This window comes from Typha angustifolia, chromosome 7 (assembly GCF_048772165.1).
Source record: "Typha angustifolia cultivar Huaian chromosome 7, ASM4877216v1, whole genome shotgun sequence".
Taxonomy (NCBI): Eukaryota; Viridiplantae; Streptophyta; class Magnoliopsida; order Poales; family Typhaceae; genus Typha; species Typha angustifolia.
The window spans coordinates 13,244,112-13,259,223 of NC_133245.1; the positions used below are offsets into that span (position 1 = coordinate 13,244,112).

Sequence of the window (15,112 nt, forward strand, 5' to 3'; positions counted from 1 at the left end):
GAAGCCAAAGATGTCTCGAGTGGCATGGGCCTACGAGCAAATAGAGAGAACCTCAGTGGTAAAAGAGAGCACAAAGGGGCACAAAGCAAAAGCCAAATACGTTACTGACTCAAGGGCAAAAAACAACACTCGAGTCTAAGGGAAGAAGAGTCAGGCCATCCTTTCCATGAAGAATTACATTGGCCGGAGAAAAGAGGAGGGAAGTAGAGAAGGAGGGGCTCTCAAGAGGGCCCACATACTCCTTCGGAGAAAGGGAAAGAAAATTGCGCAAAGAAAGAGAGCAAATTACTATAAATATATATTTAATAAGATGTTTGAAAGAGATAAGATATAAGTGATAAATTATAATAAAATATCTAAGAGAGATTATAGTCAAATTAAGGATAAATTATTAATTAGATTAGTGTGTGATATAAAATATAATTTTAATAAATAAAGTTTATATTTAGAATATATCTATTATAGTGTTTTACTGTTATTCTGAAATAAATTATTGTATTCTGAAATAAAATTCTTTTATTATCACTGAAGTGAATGAGGGGTTAGAAAGATGCCAGTACGTGGAAACTTTTTTGCAGTATGTGAGCAGTATTGTCGGAGCTGTAATAGTCCTGGAGGTCTTAATCTAAGCACTATATATTTGACTTCTTTTGCTAGACCTTCCATACTATTTATTATCTACGGCATTATTCTTGCAAAATAAATTTCCATCTGTCGTTGGATGGTAGTTACATGCGAATGCAAGTCTATGCAAAGCCTATATTTTTGTCCTCTTTTTTTAGTTTCTTCTTTCAATCACGAGGTTTTGTTTCTAGTTTCCACTAGTCAGTGGTCAACAATTTACTTGGACATCTCCAAATTAAAGTTCCCAATGTGCTGGCAGCCACTAAAATCTGCATGGATTCAAGCTGATTCCAAGGACTTGAAAGCAAAAGCAGGAATAAATTAAATCCTCTGAAACACATGGACAGCTTGCTATTCACACTTTAATATTGATAAACACTAGTTAATTCCTTGATCCAACTTTGAAGCAGACTAAAAATATTCAGTTGCAAACTGCATGCTAGATATTGGATACTTGGATTATTCTCTTAATTAAACTAAAAATCTGCTTCGTACTTAGTAACGTCTTTGCAACAAACTATACAATGCCAAAATATTCAGCTTTTTCTTTCAGAAGATATGCTGGCCTTACATGTTTCAGGACATATCAGATACACTGCAGGTTATAGATTGCAGGCGTAGACATTATTGTCAAACACTATGTTACTTACAACATACAACATTAATTTGTGAAGATTGCAAAAATAATCTTACAGAAATATACCACCAAATAGTTTCTCAAGTTATAATGTTAATGTGTCGTGCTTTCATGATTCAAAGACGGATCATTTCTGGTAATCAGCTAGATTACTGATTGTGATTGTTCGGAATGGCTCAGCAAGATATGCTTGCGTTCGAGCAGATATCTCCTGCGCTATGGACCGCATTGAAGGCCTAGACTCCGGATTTGTGCGTGTGCATGCAAGTGCTATTCTAACAATGAAAACCACTTCTTCTGCTAACTGCCCTGTTGGAGAAACTAATCGCTGGTCTAACACATCCTTTAGTAATAAATCACCGCCTTCTAATGACAAAGAGGAGATAAGATCCCCTGGATGCTTGCCCATCATAACTTCCAAGGATACCACTCCAAAGCTATACACATCACATTTTTCGGTCACCCTCATTGTGTAGGCCAATTCTGCAAGAAAACAGAACATAGTTGTGTTTAGAGACTTGCTTATGAAATATTTGGAACATTAACAGTCATTTTGATGATATGCACAAATGTACTGTGAACTATTTCTACCAAAAGCAGTATGACAAAATACATAAAGTCGTGAAGGGAGGTTGAAGAATGCTCAAGTACTGTTCCGTTAACTTCTGTTAATATGAGATGTAAAACATAATTGATCCTTGGCAAAAGACTACACTTCAAAGGACTAACAGCAAGTGTGCTTATGCATAGGTTTTAGGTATGCTATATGGATTGTAATGGATAGAAGTTTCACCATGGAAGATTCCACAACTGATATCTACACAAACATTTAGCAACGAAAAATGTTATCATACAATCCTAGATCTAGAATTATCAGTTTATGAAGAGGATGTCACAGTAATTAGACAGAAAACAAGAACAATATAAGTGCTCAAGAAACTAAGATGTATAAATATAGTATTTACCTGGTGCCATATAGCCATAAGATCCTGCTACAGAGGTCCAATTAGAAGAACCAGGGTATAATAATTTTGCCGTTCCAAAATCTGAGATTCGTGGCTCGAATTCAGACTCCAGCAAGATGTTGTTCACTGAAATGTCGCGATGAACTACAGGTGGCGAGCAGTCATGGTGCAGGTAGGCTAAAGCATGAGCTACACCCTGAATAACTTTCACCCTCATGGGCCAATTCAGCTTCTTTGAGCCATCCTCACCGTATAATACCTTGCTAAGGCTCCCCCTCTCGACATACTCATACACCAAGTACATAGAGCCACTCTTCAAGCAGAAACCATGAAGCTTCACTATGTTCCTATGCCTCACTTCCGTAAGAGCTCGGATCTCATTCTCAAAACTCTTCTTGTTAATCTCCGCCAAGTCACTCGGATCTGAAACATGGAGGCGTTTCACGGCAACGACCTGACCAGTGGACAATTCAGCTCTGTAGACACTACCAAAGCCTCCTTTTCCAATGCAGTAGACTTCATTGAAGTTGTCTGTGGCATTCATGATTTCCAGAAATGTGAACTTCCCTTCTCTTTCCCATATCAAGGATTCAGACCTATCCTTGCTGGCACTCTCCATCTCTACATGTTCTTGAGGCCTCTTCCTGCATACTAGAATGACTGCAATAACTACAAATGCTAATACCAGAACTACTACAACTGGAACAACAATGGCAATTATCAATCTTTTATGATGCTTGCCAGAACCACTAATGGAGGACTTAGAATCACATGAAGGTAAACCACTTGCATTTCCACATAGACCCGGATTGCCAACATAGGCAGAGGCATTCTGGAATGCCTTGCCTACAGGTATAGTGCCCGTGAGCCGGTTGTATGAGAAATCCACAAACTCCAGGCTGAACATCTTTGAAAAGGTGATCGGAATTTGGCCAGAAAGATCGTTGTGGGAGACATTAAGCTTCTGAAGTGCTGTTAGCTTGTCGAGATTAGAAGATATATTTCCAGATAATGCATTGCTACTCAAATCTAATAGAATCTGCAGCAACACCAGGTTGCCGAGCTGATATGGTATCTCCCCAGAAAAATTATTTCTGCTCAAATCCAGCAATAAAAGGCGCTCCAGATTACCAAGCTCGGGCGGTATAGTACCGGAGAGCTTATTGCCTGATAGATCAAGGAACTGCAAAGGGGTGATGCTGCCCAACTTTGAAGGAATTATGCCTGCTATCATATTATCACTCAAGTTAAGCTTGAACAAGAGCTCCAACTTACTCAATTCTGGTGGCATAGCTCCTGTCAACTTGTTGGAACCTAAGCTCAGATCTTGTAGCTTGGTCATGCTCCCAAACGCTGCTGGAATCTCACCGGAGATGCTATTGCCATCTAAGTGCAAGTAACTGAGATTCTTGCATTCTCCCCAGTCTGACGATAGTGTACCGGTCAGCCGATTTCCGGTAAGATCCAAGTATGACAAATTTGGATGAATTCCAAAGGCTTCAGATATGTCGCCAGTGAAGTGATTCCATTCTAACCGGACCCGAAGCAGCTGTGAGCAATTCCGCAAGCAGGGCGGCAGCCGACCGGAGAAGTTGTTGCTCTTCGCGGTGAAATACTGGAGGGCGAATCCGTTGCATAGTCCCTGAGGCAATTCACCTGTAAAGTTATTGTTGTCGAAGCTAACATATTCTAACTTCCCATTCTGGCCTAGCTCTGGGGGGATTCTACCACTGAGGTTGTTTGTAAAGACTGATATGGCCTGAAGATTTGGAAGCTGGGCAATGGTGGTAGGCAACTCTCCTTCCAATCGGTTGGTATCGACGTCGAACTCTTTCAACGCCATCAGGTTCCCGATCTCCGCCGGGATCGCGCCAGTGAGATTGTTGTAGAAGAGTGCTAATCGTTGAAGCTGTTTCAGGTTGCCAATGGTCTTCGGGATCGGGCCGGAGAGCGAGTTCACCGTTAGATCCAGGTTGGTCAAGTTAACCAATTCCCCGATCTCCGGAGGGATCGGACCGGAGAGGTTATTGCTGTAGAGGAAAAGGATTGTTAGCTTTGTAGCCAACCCGATCTCCGGCGGAATTTGCCCGGTGAACGAATTGTTTTGTATCTGAAAGGATATGAGTTCAGGCCAGTTCTTGAACAAGTCCGGTGGGATCCCTCCGGAGAGCAAATTGCCCGAGATCCCGAACTCCCGCATTCTGGTAAGATTGGAGAAGGATTCCGGCAAGCCGCCGGAGAGCTGGTTATTGGACAAGTCAACAAAATTGAGATTAGAACATCGGCCGAGCTCTGGAGGAATGGTAGAATTCAGCCCTGCTAAGTTAATAGTAAGGCGTTCAAGCATCCGAAGCTGGCCGAGAGAAGAAGGCAGCTGCCCACCTAGTGGGTTCCCAAAGAGTTCCAGTATCCGGAGCCCCGAAACGGATCCAAGCACCGAGGGGATCCCACCGGTGAGGTTGTTTTGCCCAAGACGGAGGTCGCGGAGACCCGAGAGCTTCGCGAGGGAGACCGGAATCTCCCCAGAAAAGCCATTGGTGGTAAGGTTGAGGTATTGAAGGTTGGGTAGATTGGATGGCAATGAATCCGGAATTGGGCCTGTGAGGGTATTCTCTGAGAGATCAAGGTAAGTGATGTTTCTACACTCGAGTATAAATGGCGGGAACTCCAGAGTTAGGCTGTTTAAGTTTAGAGACAGGTGTTTCAGGGCCGGCATGAAGGAGAACTTGGAGTAGTCTGGAGTCTCTAAGTAATTAGCTCCGATGTCGAAGTAGACTACTCTTTGGAGACGGCTAAGTTGGTATGGGATGGCACCAGAAAGGCTGTTGTTGTAGAGCCGGAGGTCGACGAGGTTTGTGAGCTCGCCGATCTCTGGCGGGATGGATTGGCCGAAGTTGTTGTTGCCAAGGTCTAACGAGGTGAGCTTGGAGAGGGCGGACATGTTTCGAGGAATGGATCCTAGGAGGAGGTTGCTGTTGAGGTTGAGTCTGGTGAGGTTTCCAAGGGAGGAGAAGTCCAACGCATCCAAGGTGCCGTTAAGGTTGGAGTCGGGCAGTTCAAGTTGCACGACGCTGCCGGAGGAGTCGCACTGGATTCCGAACCATTTGCACGGGCTGCTGGAGTTGGAAAGAGACCACGAGCTGAGAGAGGTGGGTTGGTATAAACTAGACTTCCATTTCAGAAGTGCTCCTGCTTCAGTCTCTGCACTTGTTGTGCAGAATGATGAGAAGAAGATGACGATGATGTGGAGAAAGAGGAGGGTGTTGTGAAGTCGACTCATGGCTAAGGTGAGCGAGGATAGAGAGAGAGAGCGAGAAATTTGGTTCTTAGGAGTTACGACCTCTTGGTCACATTGATTGCTTCACTCCACCCTTTTGGTTATAACGAGCGGAAGGGAAAGAAAGAAGTCAAACTAAAGGTTGGAAAAGAGTGTGAACGGTTTCCGTCTGGATGAGGGAGGACTCGTGGGAGTGGATTGACTTGGTCAAGAATAAAAGCACTTATTAATCATCTTGATTCCACTTTGGTTGCTGGTTTGAAAAATTTCTATTCTACATTTAAATATATATATATATATATATATAACTCCAAATTTATAACTAAATTAATTCTCCGATTTATGAGATGCCGTTTCCACCCATTCTTATCCACTACAATTTTCAACCATTTGACTAATAAAATTCTTTTTAGCTTCTAGATTTACTTGGTTTAACAATTTATTTATAACCATAAGAAACAACAAAGGTTCATACTATTCCTTAAAAAAGAATACTTCCAACCAAACTGTCATGTTTATTTTCCTTTAATTAAAGGGATAATACAAAAATTATAAATTACATCATATATTTTATCTATTTTATAATTTACATCTCGTTTTTAAAATTTGTGACCGGTACCAACAACAAAATTTTTATTATGATATATAAAATAATTTATAAATATTTAATTTTTATAATTTTTTTAGAGGAGAGATAAGGAGATGAAAAAATAACGATAATAGTATTCTAATTATTTTGTTAATATTAATTAGTCAAATAATATTAAAATATTAAATAAAAATTATAGAAAAAAAAAATAAAAGTCAAATTATAAAATAAATAAAATATAAAATATGATTCATAAAATATTCTAAAACAAGAAACTTGTGCTCGTCTTTTTGTGAAGAGAAAAAATGCCTCCTATTTTTTGCATCTTCTCTGAAGCTTGCTTTGGTATGACCTTGCTTTTCAAATGATATAAGCTGACGTTTGACTGTGGAAATTCAACTTTCTTATTAGTTTACTATTTTTTTCTTTTTTAAATTTATATAAGAATATATCGATTTATGATATTATATTGTCTGATTGTTGACCTGTACTGTAGTAGTGTAAGAATTATACTTAATGTGATATAAATAATAATAACAAATTTAGATAAAGAATTGAGAGAAATAAGACAGAGAGGAGATATTGATTGAAATACTGGTTAATTGAAGTAATGTACTTTTAAGAGCAAAATAGTAATCAGATTTTGGAAGGCAAAATAAAATATTGAATGGATTAAGAGGAGAGAAGAGAGAAATAGGTATTAGTAAATTAATGTTAAGATAAACTGTTGTTTAGGGACCAAACTAATATAGATCTTATTATACTTATTTGAAAACCAATACAAGGTTTCATGTGACACCAACCTACCAACAAAGATCTATCTATGAATTGAAGGTCCCAACAACCTTATATGCCTTGTAACAAAGGCTTCTCTAGAGATTTCACCAACATATGAACCTTTTGTAGATTATTAATGGTGATAAATTTTCAGATGAGGGATAAGCTAGCTTCATTACCACTTTACACCAAGCTATTGGCTGGAGAATTTTCAAGTTTCTCAGGTACAAGAAAAAAAAAAGTCTTGGTTGTTAATAAGGAAGTTGATTTGAAGTGTTAGATTGTGGAAATTTGTTCTAGCAGTACCAAATAGCATCAGAAGAAAATTAAAAACAACTCCAATGGGCTGTTTCCTGGAATTCATAATTAACCATAACAATATAGATTTTCAAAGGAAAAACAGGTAATAGGAATTTACCCAATCTTTTAATATCTTATTGGGTTAAATAAATTTTATCCATTTTATACTTTACACTAAAATCACTTTGCCCCTTTGAAATTTATTAATGAAGAGCGAGAAAATGCTCATCATAAATTAATATCATTTTTTTTACATACTTATTTATTTTAGCTTATCTTTGCAGTTTTACTCATTTTAGCTGGAAAATAAATGTAATAATTTTAAACTTATTTAAGAGGATAAAGTCAATATCACATGCAACATTAAACGGTGACATTATTTTTGATCATATTAAGAACTCACTAAAGATTAAAATAAACGGCCATAAACCCTAAAATGAGAATTTTCTTTTCACTAAAAAATATTCAATGATGAGGAACACCAATTTGGGAGTCAGAGTTTTGATTAAATTGAATACCTTCAAATTTCCCAATTTTTACTGTGTGAAAAAAAATGAGGAAAAAAAGAGCTTACAAGACTAGAGGAGAAAGAAAGGAGAGAATGAAACTAATTACTTCAACGAGGATAGAGAATAAAAAAAAAAGAATAAGAGATCTCCGTATTTATATTAAAAAAAATGAGGAAAAAAAGTGCTTACAAGACTAGAGGAGAAAGAAAGGAGAGAATGAGACTAATTACTTCAACGAGGATAGAGAATAAAAAAAAATTAAGAGATCTCCGTATTTATATTAAAAAAATGGTGCAAGAGCAATCTTGCTATTTTAAAAAATGGTGAGAAACTGCAAAATTAAGCTAAAACACTTAGGGATAAAGGCTAGGATTATAGTTGCAATTCACATAAAACTTCAAAGGGACATAGTGACAAAAAAAAAATTAAGGAGATAAAAATGTAATTATTTTCTAAAGTATAGAGAGAAAAAAGATTAACTGTCTTATTTATCCAATGACAATTTGAGAGCTTTTGAGAAAACTTGAAACTCTCATTAGAGTTTCATTTCTTAAAAGATATTAATACTCCCTAGCTAGTCGTCACTTGTCTCTCAAACATGAGAGTAATCAAAGATATTGATACAATTGAGCAAAAATGGAGCACAACCTCTTCCTATAGGCAATAGGTCATGCACTACCAGTACATTGATGCAATTGAGCAAAAGTGGACCACTACCTCTTCTTATAGGAGTGCGCACCACTAGTCCACTTTCAACAAAGAGTCAAGTTGCCAAGGGTTTTATTATTATTATTATTATTATTATTATTATTATTATTAGGATTATTATTAGGATTATTATTTTATTAACTCTAATTAGTTACTCCATGCTTATACACAAATGAAATGAGAGATATTTTGAAATAGTTTCACTATCAACACAATATGAATAAATAAGTATGAAACCTAGATAGCGTGTAAGATTTAAATGAGAAAACACTCATAACACATATACACAAAAAGCTAACTAATTGTAGCTCCAAGAAGATCTTTGTGAATCGTATAGTATAGCTACTATGATTATACAAAAAAGTAGAAAGAAAGCAAATTAAAGAAGAAAAGTGGCCTAATGGCTATTATAAGAGTCACCTTTAACATTAACTTCTCGTCTTAGTGGAGAGGTGACATGATAAGGGTAGTTAGGTTGAAGTGAGAAAGACGATACGGGGGACGAGGGCTACTCACCTATGTTGATTGAGAGCGATGTGGTAGATGCGTTGAGAACAGGATGGTGAAAAGGACGGAATGGACAGTGAAGGAAGTGACGATTGGCAAGAGGTTAAGCTAGTCCTCGATAGCATTAAGAAAAGCCCTTGAGACGAGGGGAGGAAATAGTCCTAAACCTTAACAGTTATAATATCATACCATCAGAAGAAATTAATTTTCAAATTAGTATTGGCTTCTCTAATCATGAAATGAATATAATGGTGAGTGAGTGTTTACCCCAATCAACCATTTGAAATTATTTATGAATATAATGCCTTTTAACACGCAATGATAGAAGGAAGATCTATGATGTTATTAGATCAACATGCGTATCAACTCAACTTTGAAGAAACTAACTAGACAAAGTGGAGCGTGAAAGAGCAAGAACTAAATTTAATTTAAATAGGTAAGTTATATTTAAAACGACAGATAAGCCTCGTAAGATTTAAATATTAACTCATCAACTACTTTAAATACTTAAATGTTAATTAAACGAACTACAATATATATATATACACACACCATACCTTTGATCCATTATTGACAAGATTTCTGTAACTATTAGTTTCACATTAATTTTTCTACTTTTAAGTTTTTTTTTTTCTTGATCTCTACCATATGTAGTTTAGAGACATCATTTATGGTAGTCAGCTAGCTTACTGATCATGATCGTTCGGAATGGCTCAGCAAGATATGCTTGTGTTCGAGCAGATATCTCTTGCGCTACAGATCTCATAGAAGGTCTAGATTCTGGGTGTGAATCCGTGCATGCAAGGGCTATCCTAACAATGAAAACCACTTCTTCTGCTAATTGCCCAGTCGGAGGAAGTAATCGTTGGTCTAATACATCTTTCACTAACAAATCATCTCCCTCTGATGAGCAGATTGATGGCAGAGAGGAAATAAGATCCCCAGGGTGCTTGCCCATCACAACTTCTAGTGCTACTACTCCGAAGCTATACACATCACATTTTTCCGTCACCCTCATTGTGTACGCCAACTCTGCAAAAAAAAAAATACAACATGGTTTTGTTTCACTTATGAAATTTGCAATTTAATTTAGAGCAGTTATTTTTCATGAATTTCAATCACTGAACCACGTTAGTATCTATTATAAAATGGAATATATATAATTAAAAAAATCAATGAGTCATGGTTAAAGTAAAGGATAAACTCCGAAAAAAATCATGATTTGAATGCTTGAGTGTTTGCATTAAGCCGTATCCAAGTTGTAAGTAGAATATTTTCTCCATGCCTCACTGAAGAAGGCAATTGGGACACATCACATTCCACCTCTAAGATTTTTATAAAAAAATGGCAGCCTAAGAACAAATGCTTGCATCACCTTCTCCTTGATGGCTTCAAAATCTCTGAGTCGTTATAGTTTAGATAAAAGCTCCCTTCTTTGTGCACTTTGTAATTAGTGTCATGAAGCTGCTGAAATTATATATAAATTATCAATAAAAAGTATCCAATCAAAGAAAACTTCTCATCTCATAAACATTGGAAGGTGTCATCCAATCATGATTGCTTGCACATTCATTGGATTGGCTTCTACTCCATAGTCATGATTGCCTACACAGTCATGATGTATGTGCTCCTACTATGAGCTGTTGTATATGAGGATGTTATCAACATAGATAAGGATGAATTTTTCTAAGAAGGGCTTTAATATTTGAATTATCACATTCATAAAATATTTGTGAAACAAGCTTTTGATGGTGATACGATTAATGCCTTGATTGTTAACACATATACACCAGCTTTTGATATTTTTTGGTGTAAGGTTGGAATGACAAACTCATGCTCGGCCTTACTTTAATGATTCTATGACATGAATCTGTAATTATCTAGTATGCAGATAGATTTGGAAGTGAAGAACCTAGAACCAAATTAATAGTATGCTAAATCGATTGCATCAGAGGCAATTATTGTTGTAACTTGTAAGTCACCAGGACGGATCCATTACATCAATAGAACTGCTGACTGGAAGAAGCACTAATGATTCTTCATATATAGACTCCTCATAGTCTATTGGAAGATACTTTCTTTTAATTTCAACTTCATCTCTTCCCAAGTAGCAAGGCGAAATAGTTGTTCCAAGTGCTGCCACCATACATGTGCTTGGCCCTTGAGTTTCAGGGTTCATAAACCCAACATTGCTTTCAACTGGTAATTAGCTAACTTATTATATTTACAAAAATATAGAAAAGTTGGTATCTGATTTGTGGCTCTTTCCTAACAAGAAGTAAATTAAGTGAAGCTATTTCAATGATACGGGCAAATTTACCATAAACTATCCACCAAAGCAGTATGGCACAATACATATAAAGTCAAGAAGGGAGGTTGAAAAATGCTGAAGTACTAGTCTGTAAACTTCTGTTAATATGAGATGTAAAACTTAAAACGATCCTCGGCAAAAGACTACTACACTTCATAGGACTGACATCGAATGTGCTTATGCGTAAGTTTTAAGTATGATATATGGACTGTAAAATTGTGAGGGATAGAAGTTCCACCATTGAAGATTCCACAACCGGTATCTATACAAGCATTTATGAGCGAAAACTTTTAAGTGGTCATCATACAATCCTAATCTATAATGATCAATTTATGAAGAGGATGCCACAGTAATTAGACAGAAAGCCTAAGCAATATAAGTGCTCAAGAAACTGAAATGCATCAATGTAGTATTTACCTGGTGCCATATAGCCATAAGATCCCGCTACAGAGGTCCAATTTGAAGAACCAGGGTATAATAATTTTGCCGTTCCAAAATCCGAGACTCGTGGCTCGAATTCGATCTCCAGCAAGATGTTGTTCACTGAAATGTCACGATGAACTACAGGCGGCGAGCAGTCATGGTGCAGGTAGGCTAAAGCATGAGCTACACCCTGAATAACTTTCACCCTTGTGGGCCAATTCAGCTTCTTTGCGCCGTCATCACCATACAATACCTTGCCAAGGCTCCCCCTTTCCACATAGTCATACACCAGGTACATGCAGCCGCTCTTCAAGAAGAAACCATGAAACTTCACTATGTTCCTATGCCTCACCTCTGTAAGTGCTCGGATCTCATTCTCAAAACTCTTCTTGTTAATCTCTGGCAAGTCACTCGGGTCTGAAACATGGAGGCGTTTCACCGCAACGACTTGACCGGTCGACAATTCAGCTCTGTAGACACTACCAAAGCCTCCTTTTCCAATGCAGTAGTCTTCATTGAAGTTGCCTGTGGCATTCATGATTTCCAGAAATGTGAACTTCCCTTCTCTTCCCCATATCAAGGATTCAGATATATCCTTACTTGCACTCTCTATCTTTACATGTGCTTGAGGCCTCTTCCTGCACACTAGTATGACTGCAATAACTACAGTCGCAGATACCAGAACTCCTACAACTGGAACAACAATGGCAATGATCAATATCTTATGATGCCTGTCAGAACCACTACTGAAGGAATTAGAATCACACGAAGCTGAAGCAGTTGCTTTTCCACATAGACCCAGATTACCAACATAGGCAGAGGCATTCCGAAATGCCTTGCCTACAGGTATGGTGCCGGTGAGCCGGTTATATGAGAAATCCACAGACTCCAGGCTGAACATATTTGAAAAGGTGGTCGGAATTTGACCAGACAGATCGTTGCGGGAGACATTAAGCTTCTGAAGTTCTGTAAGCTTGTCGAGATTAGAAGATACATTTCCAGATAATGCATTGCTACTCAAATCTAATAGAATCTGCAGCAACACCAAGTTGCCAAGCTGATATGGTATCTCCCCAGAAAAATTATTTCTGCTCAAATCCAGCAACAAAAGGCGCTCCAGATTACCGAGCTCGGGCGGTATCTTACCGGAGAGCTTATTGCCTGATAGATCAAGGAACTGCAAAGGGGTGATGCTGCCCAACTTTGAAGGAATTGTCCCTTTTATCATATTATTACTCAAGTTAAGCTTGAACAAGAGTTCCAACTTACTGAAGTCTGGTGGAATAGTTCCTGTCAACTTGTTGGAACCTAAGCTAAGATCTTGTAGACTGGTAATGCTCCCAAACGATGCAGGGATCTCACCGGAGATGCTATTGCCATCTATGTGCAAGTAAGTGAGACCCTTACATTCCCCCCAGTCAGACGACAGCGTACCAGTCAGCCAGTTTCCGGTGAGATCCAAGTATGCCAAATGTGGGTGAACTCCAAAGGCTTCTGATATGTCGCCAGTGAAGTGATTCCGTTCTAATCGGACCCGAACCAGCTGCGAGCAATTCCGCAAGCAGGGAGGCAGCCGGCCGGAGAAGTTGCTGCTATGCGCGGTGAAATACTGGAGGTCGAATCCTTTGCATAGCCCCTGAGGCAATTCACCTGTAAAGCTATTGTTATCGAAGCTGACATATACTAACTTTCCATTCTGGCCTAGCTTAGGGGGGATTCTACCACTGAGGTTGTTCGTAAAGACTGATATGGACATGAGATTTGGAAGCTGGGCAATGGTGGCAGGCAACTCTCCTTCCAACCGGTTGGTATCGACGTCGAACTCTGTCAAAGCCGTCAAGTTCCCGATCTCCGCCGGGATCGTGCCAGTGAGATTGTTGTAGAAGAGTGCTAATCGTCGAAGCTTTTTGAGGTTGCCAATGGACTTCGGGATCGGGCCGGAGAGCGAATTCACCGACAAATCCAGGTTGGTCAAGTTAACCAATGCTCCGATTTCCGGCGGAATTGGACCGGAGAGTTTATTGCTGTAGAGGAAAAGGAACACTAACTTTGTAGCCATCCCGATCTCCGGCGGAATTCGCCCCGTGAACGAGTTATTCTGTATCTGAAAGGATATGAGCTCGGGCCATTTCTTGAACAAGTCCGGTAGGACCTCGCCTGAGAGCAAATTGCCCGAGATACCAAACTCCCGCATTCTGGTAAGATTGGAGAAGGATTCCGGCAAGCCGCCGGAGAGCTGGTTATTTGACAAGTCCAGAAAATTGAGATTAGCACATCGCCCGAGCTCTGGAGGAATGGTAGAATTCAACCCTGCTAAGTTAATAGCAAGGCGTTCAAGCATCCGAAGCTGGCCGAGAGAAGAAGGCAGCTGCCCACCTAGTGGGTTCCCATAGAGTTCCAGTATCCGGAGCCTGGAAATGGATGCGAGCACCGAGGGGATCCCACCTCTGAGGCTGTTAATCCCCAGACGGAGGTCGCGGAGCCCCGAGAGCTTCGCGAGGGAGACCTGAATTTCGCCGGAGAAGCCATTGAAGGTTAGGTTCAGGTATTGAAGTTTGGGTAGATTGGATGACAACGAATCCGGAATTGGGCCTGTTAGATTATTCTCTGACAGATCAAGATAAGTGATGTTTCTACACTTGAGTATAAATGGCGGGAACTCTAGAGTAAGGCTGTTTAAATACAGAGACAGGTGTTTGAGGGCCGGCATGAAGGAGAACTTGGTGTAGTCTGAATTCTGTAAGTAATTAGCTCCGATGTCGAAGTAGACTACTCTTTGGAGACGGCTAAGTTGGTATGGGATGGCACCAGAAAGGTTGTTGTTGTAGAGCCGGAAGTCGACGAGGTTTGCTAGTTCGCCGATCTCTGGCGGGATGGATTGGCCGAAGTTGTTGTTGCCAAGGTCTAACGAGGTGAGCTTGGAGAGGTAGGACACATTCGGAGGAATGGATCCTTGGAGGAGGTTGTTGTTGAGGTTGAGTCTGGTGAGGTTTCCAAGGGAGGAGAAGTCCAACGCATCCAACGTGCCGTTAAGGTTGGAGTCGGGCAGTTCAAGTTGCATGAGACTGCCGTAGGAGTCGCACCGGATCCCGAACCATTTGCATGGACTGGTGGAGTTGGAAAGAGACCAGGAGCTGAGAGAGGTGGGTTGGTATAAACTGGACTTCCATTTCAGAAGAGCTACTGCTTCAGTCTCTGCACTTGTTGTGCAAAATAATATGGAAAAGATGAGGAAGAGGAGTGTTTGGAGTGGATCCATGGCCAATGGGGTGGATTTGGTTGTTGGACCTCTTGGTAACGTTGTTTGTTTTAGTCCCCGCCTTTGGTTATAATGAGGGGAAGGGGAAGGGAAAGAGCAAGTCAATAAAAGGTTCGATCGGGGAAAGGTTTGAACTATTTCCGTGTGGATAGTCACTTCCATTTCAGAAGAGCTCCTGCTTCATTCTCTGCACTGGCTGTGCAGAATGATGTGGAGAAGATGATAA

General features: G+C 39.5%; 1 protein-coding gene across 1 annotated transcript; it reads right to left on the minus strand.

Annotated features, from left to right (window-relative positions):
• Positions 1-1,144: 1,144 nt before the first annotated feature.
• Positions 1,145-14,901, minus strand: LOC140762576 (uncharacterized). Its single transcript, XM_073100449.1, has 4 exons — positions 11,622-14,901; positions 9,562-9,925; positions 2,227-5,585; positions 1,145-1,744 (listed from the first exon to the last, which is right to left on the minus strand). The coding sequence occupies exons 1-4, from the start codon at positions 14,884-14,886 to the stop codon at positions 1,389-1,391; spliced, it is 7,344 nt and encodes a 2,447-aa protein (XP_072956550.1). The 5' UTR covers positions 14,887-14,901; the 3' UTR covers positions 1,145-1,388.
• Positions 14,902-15,112: the final 211 nt, after the last annotated feature.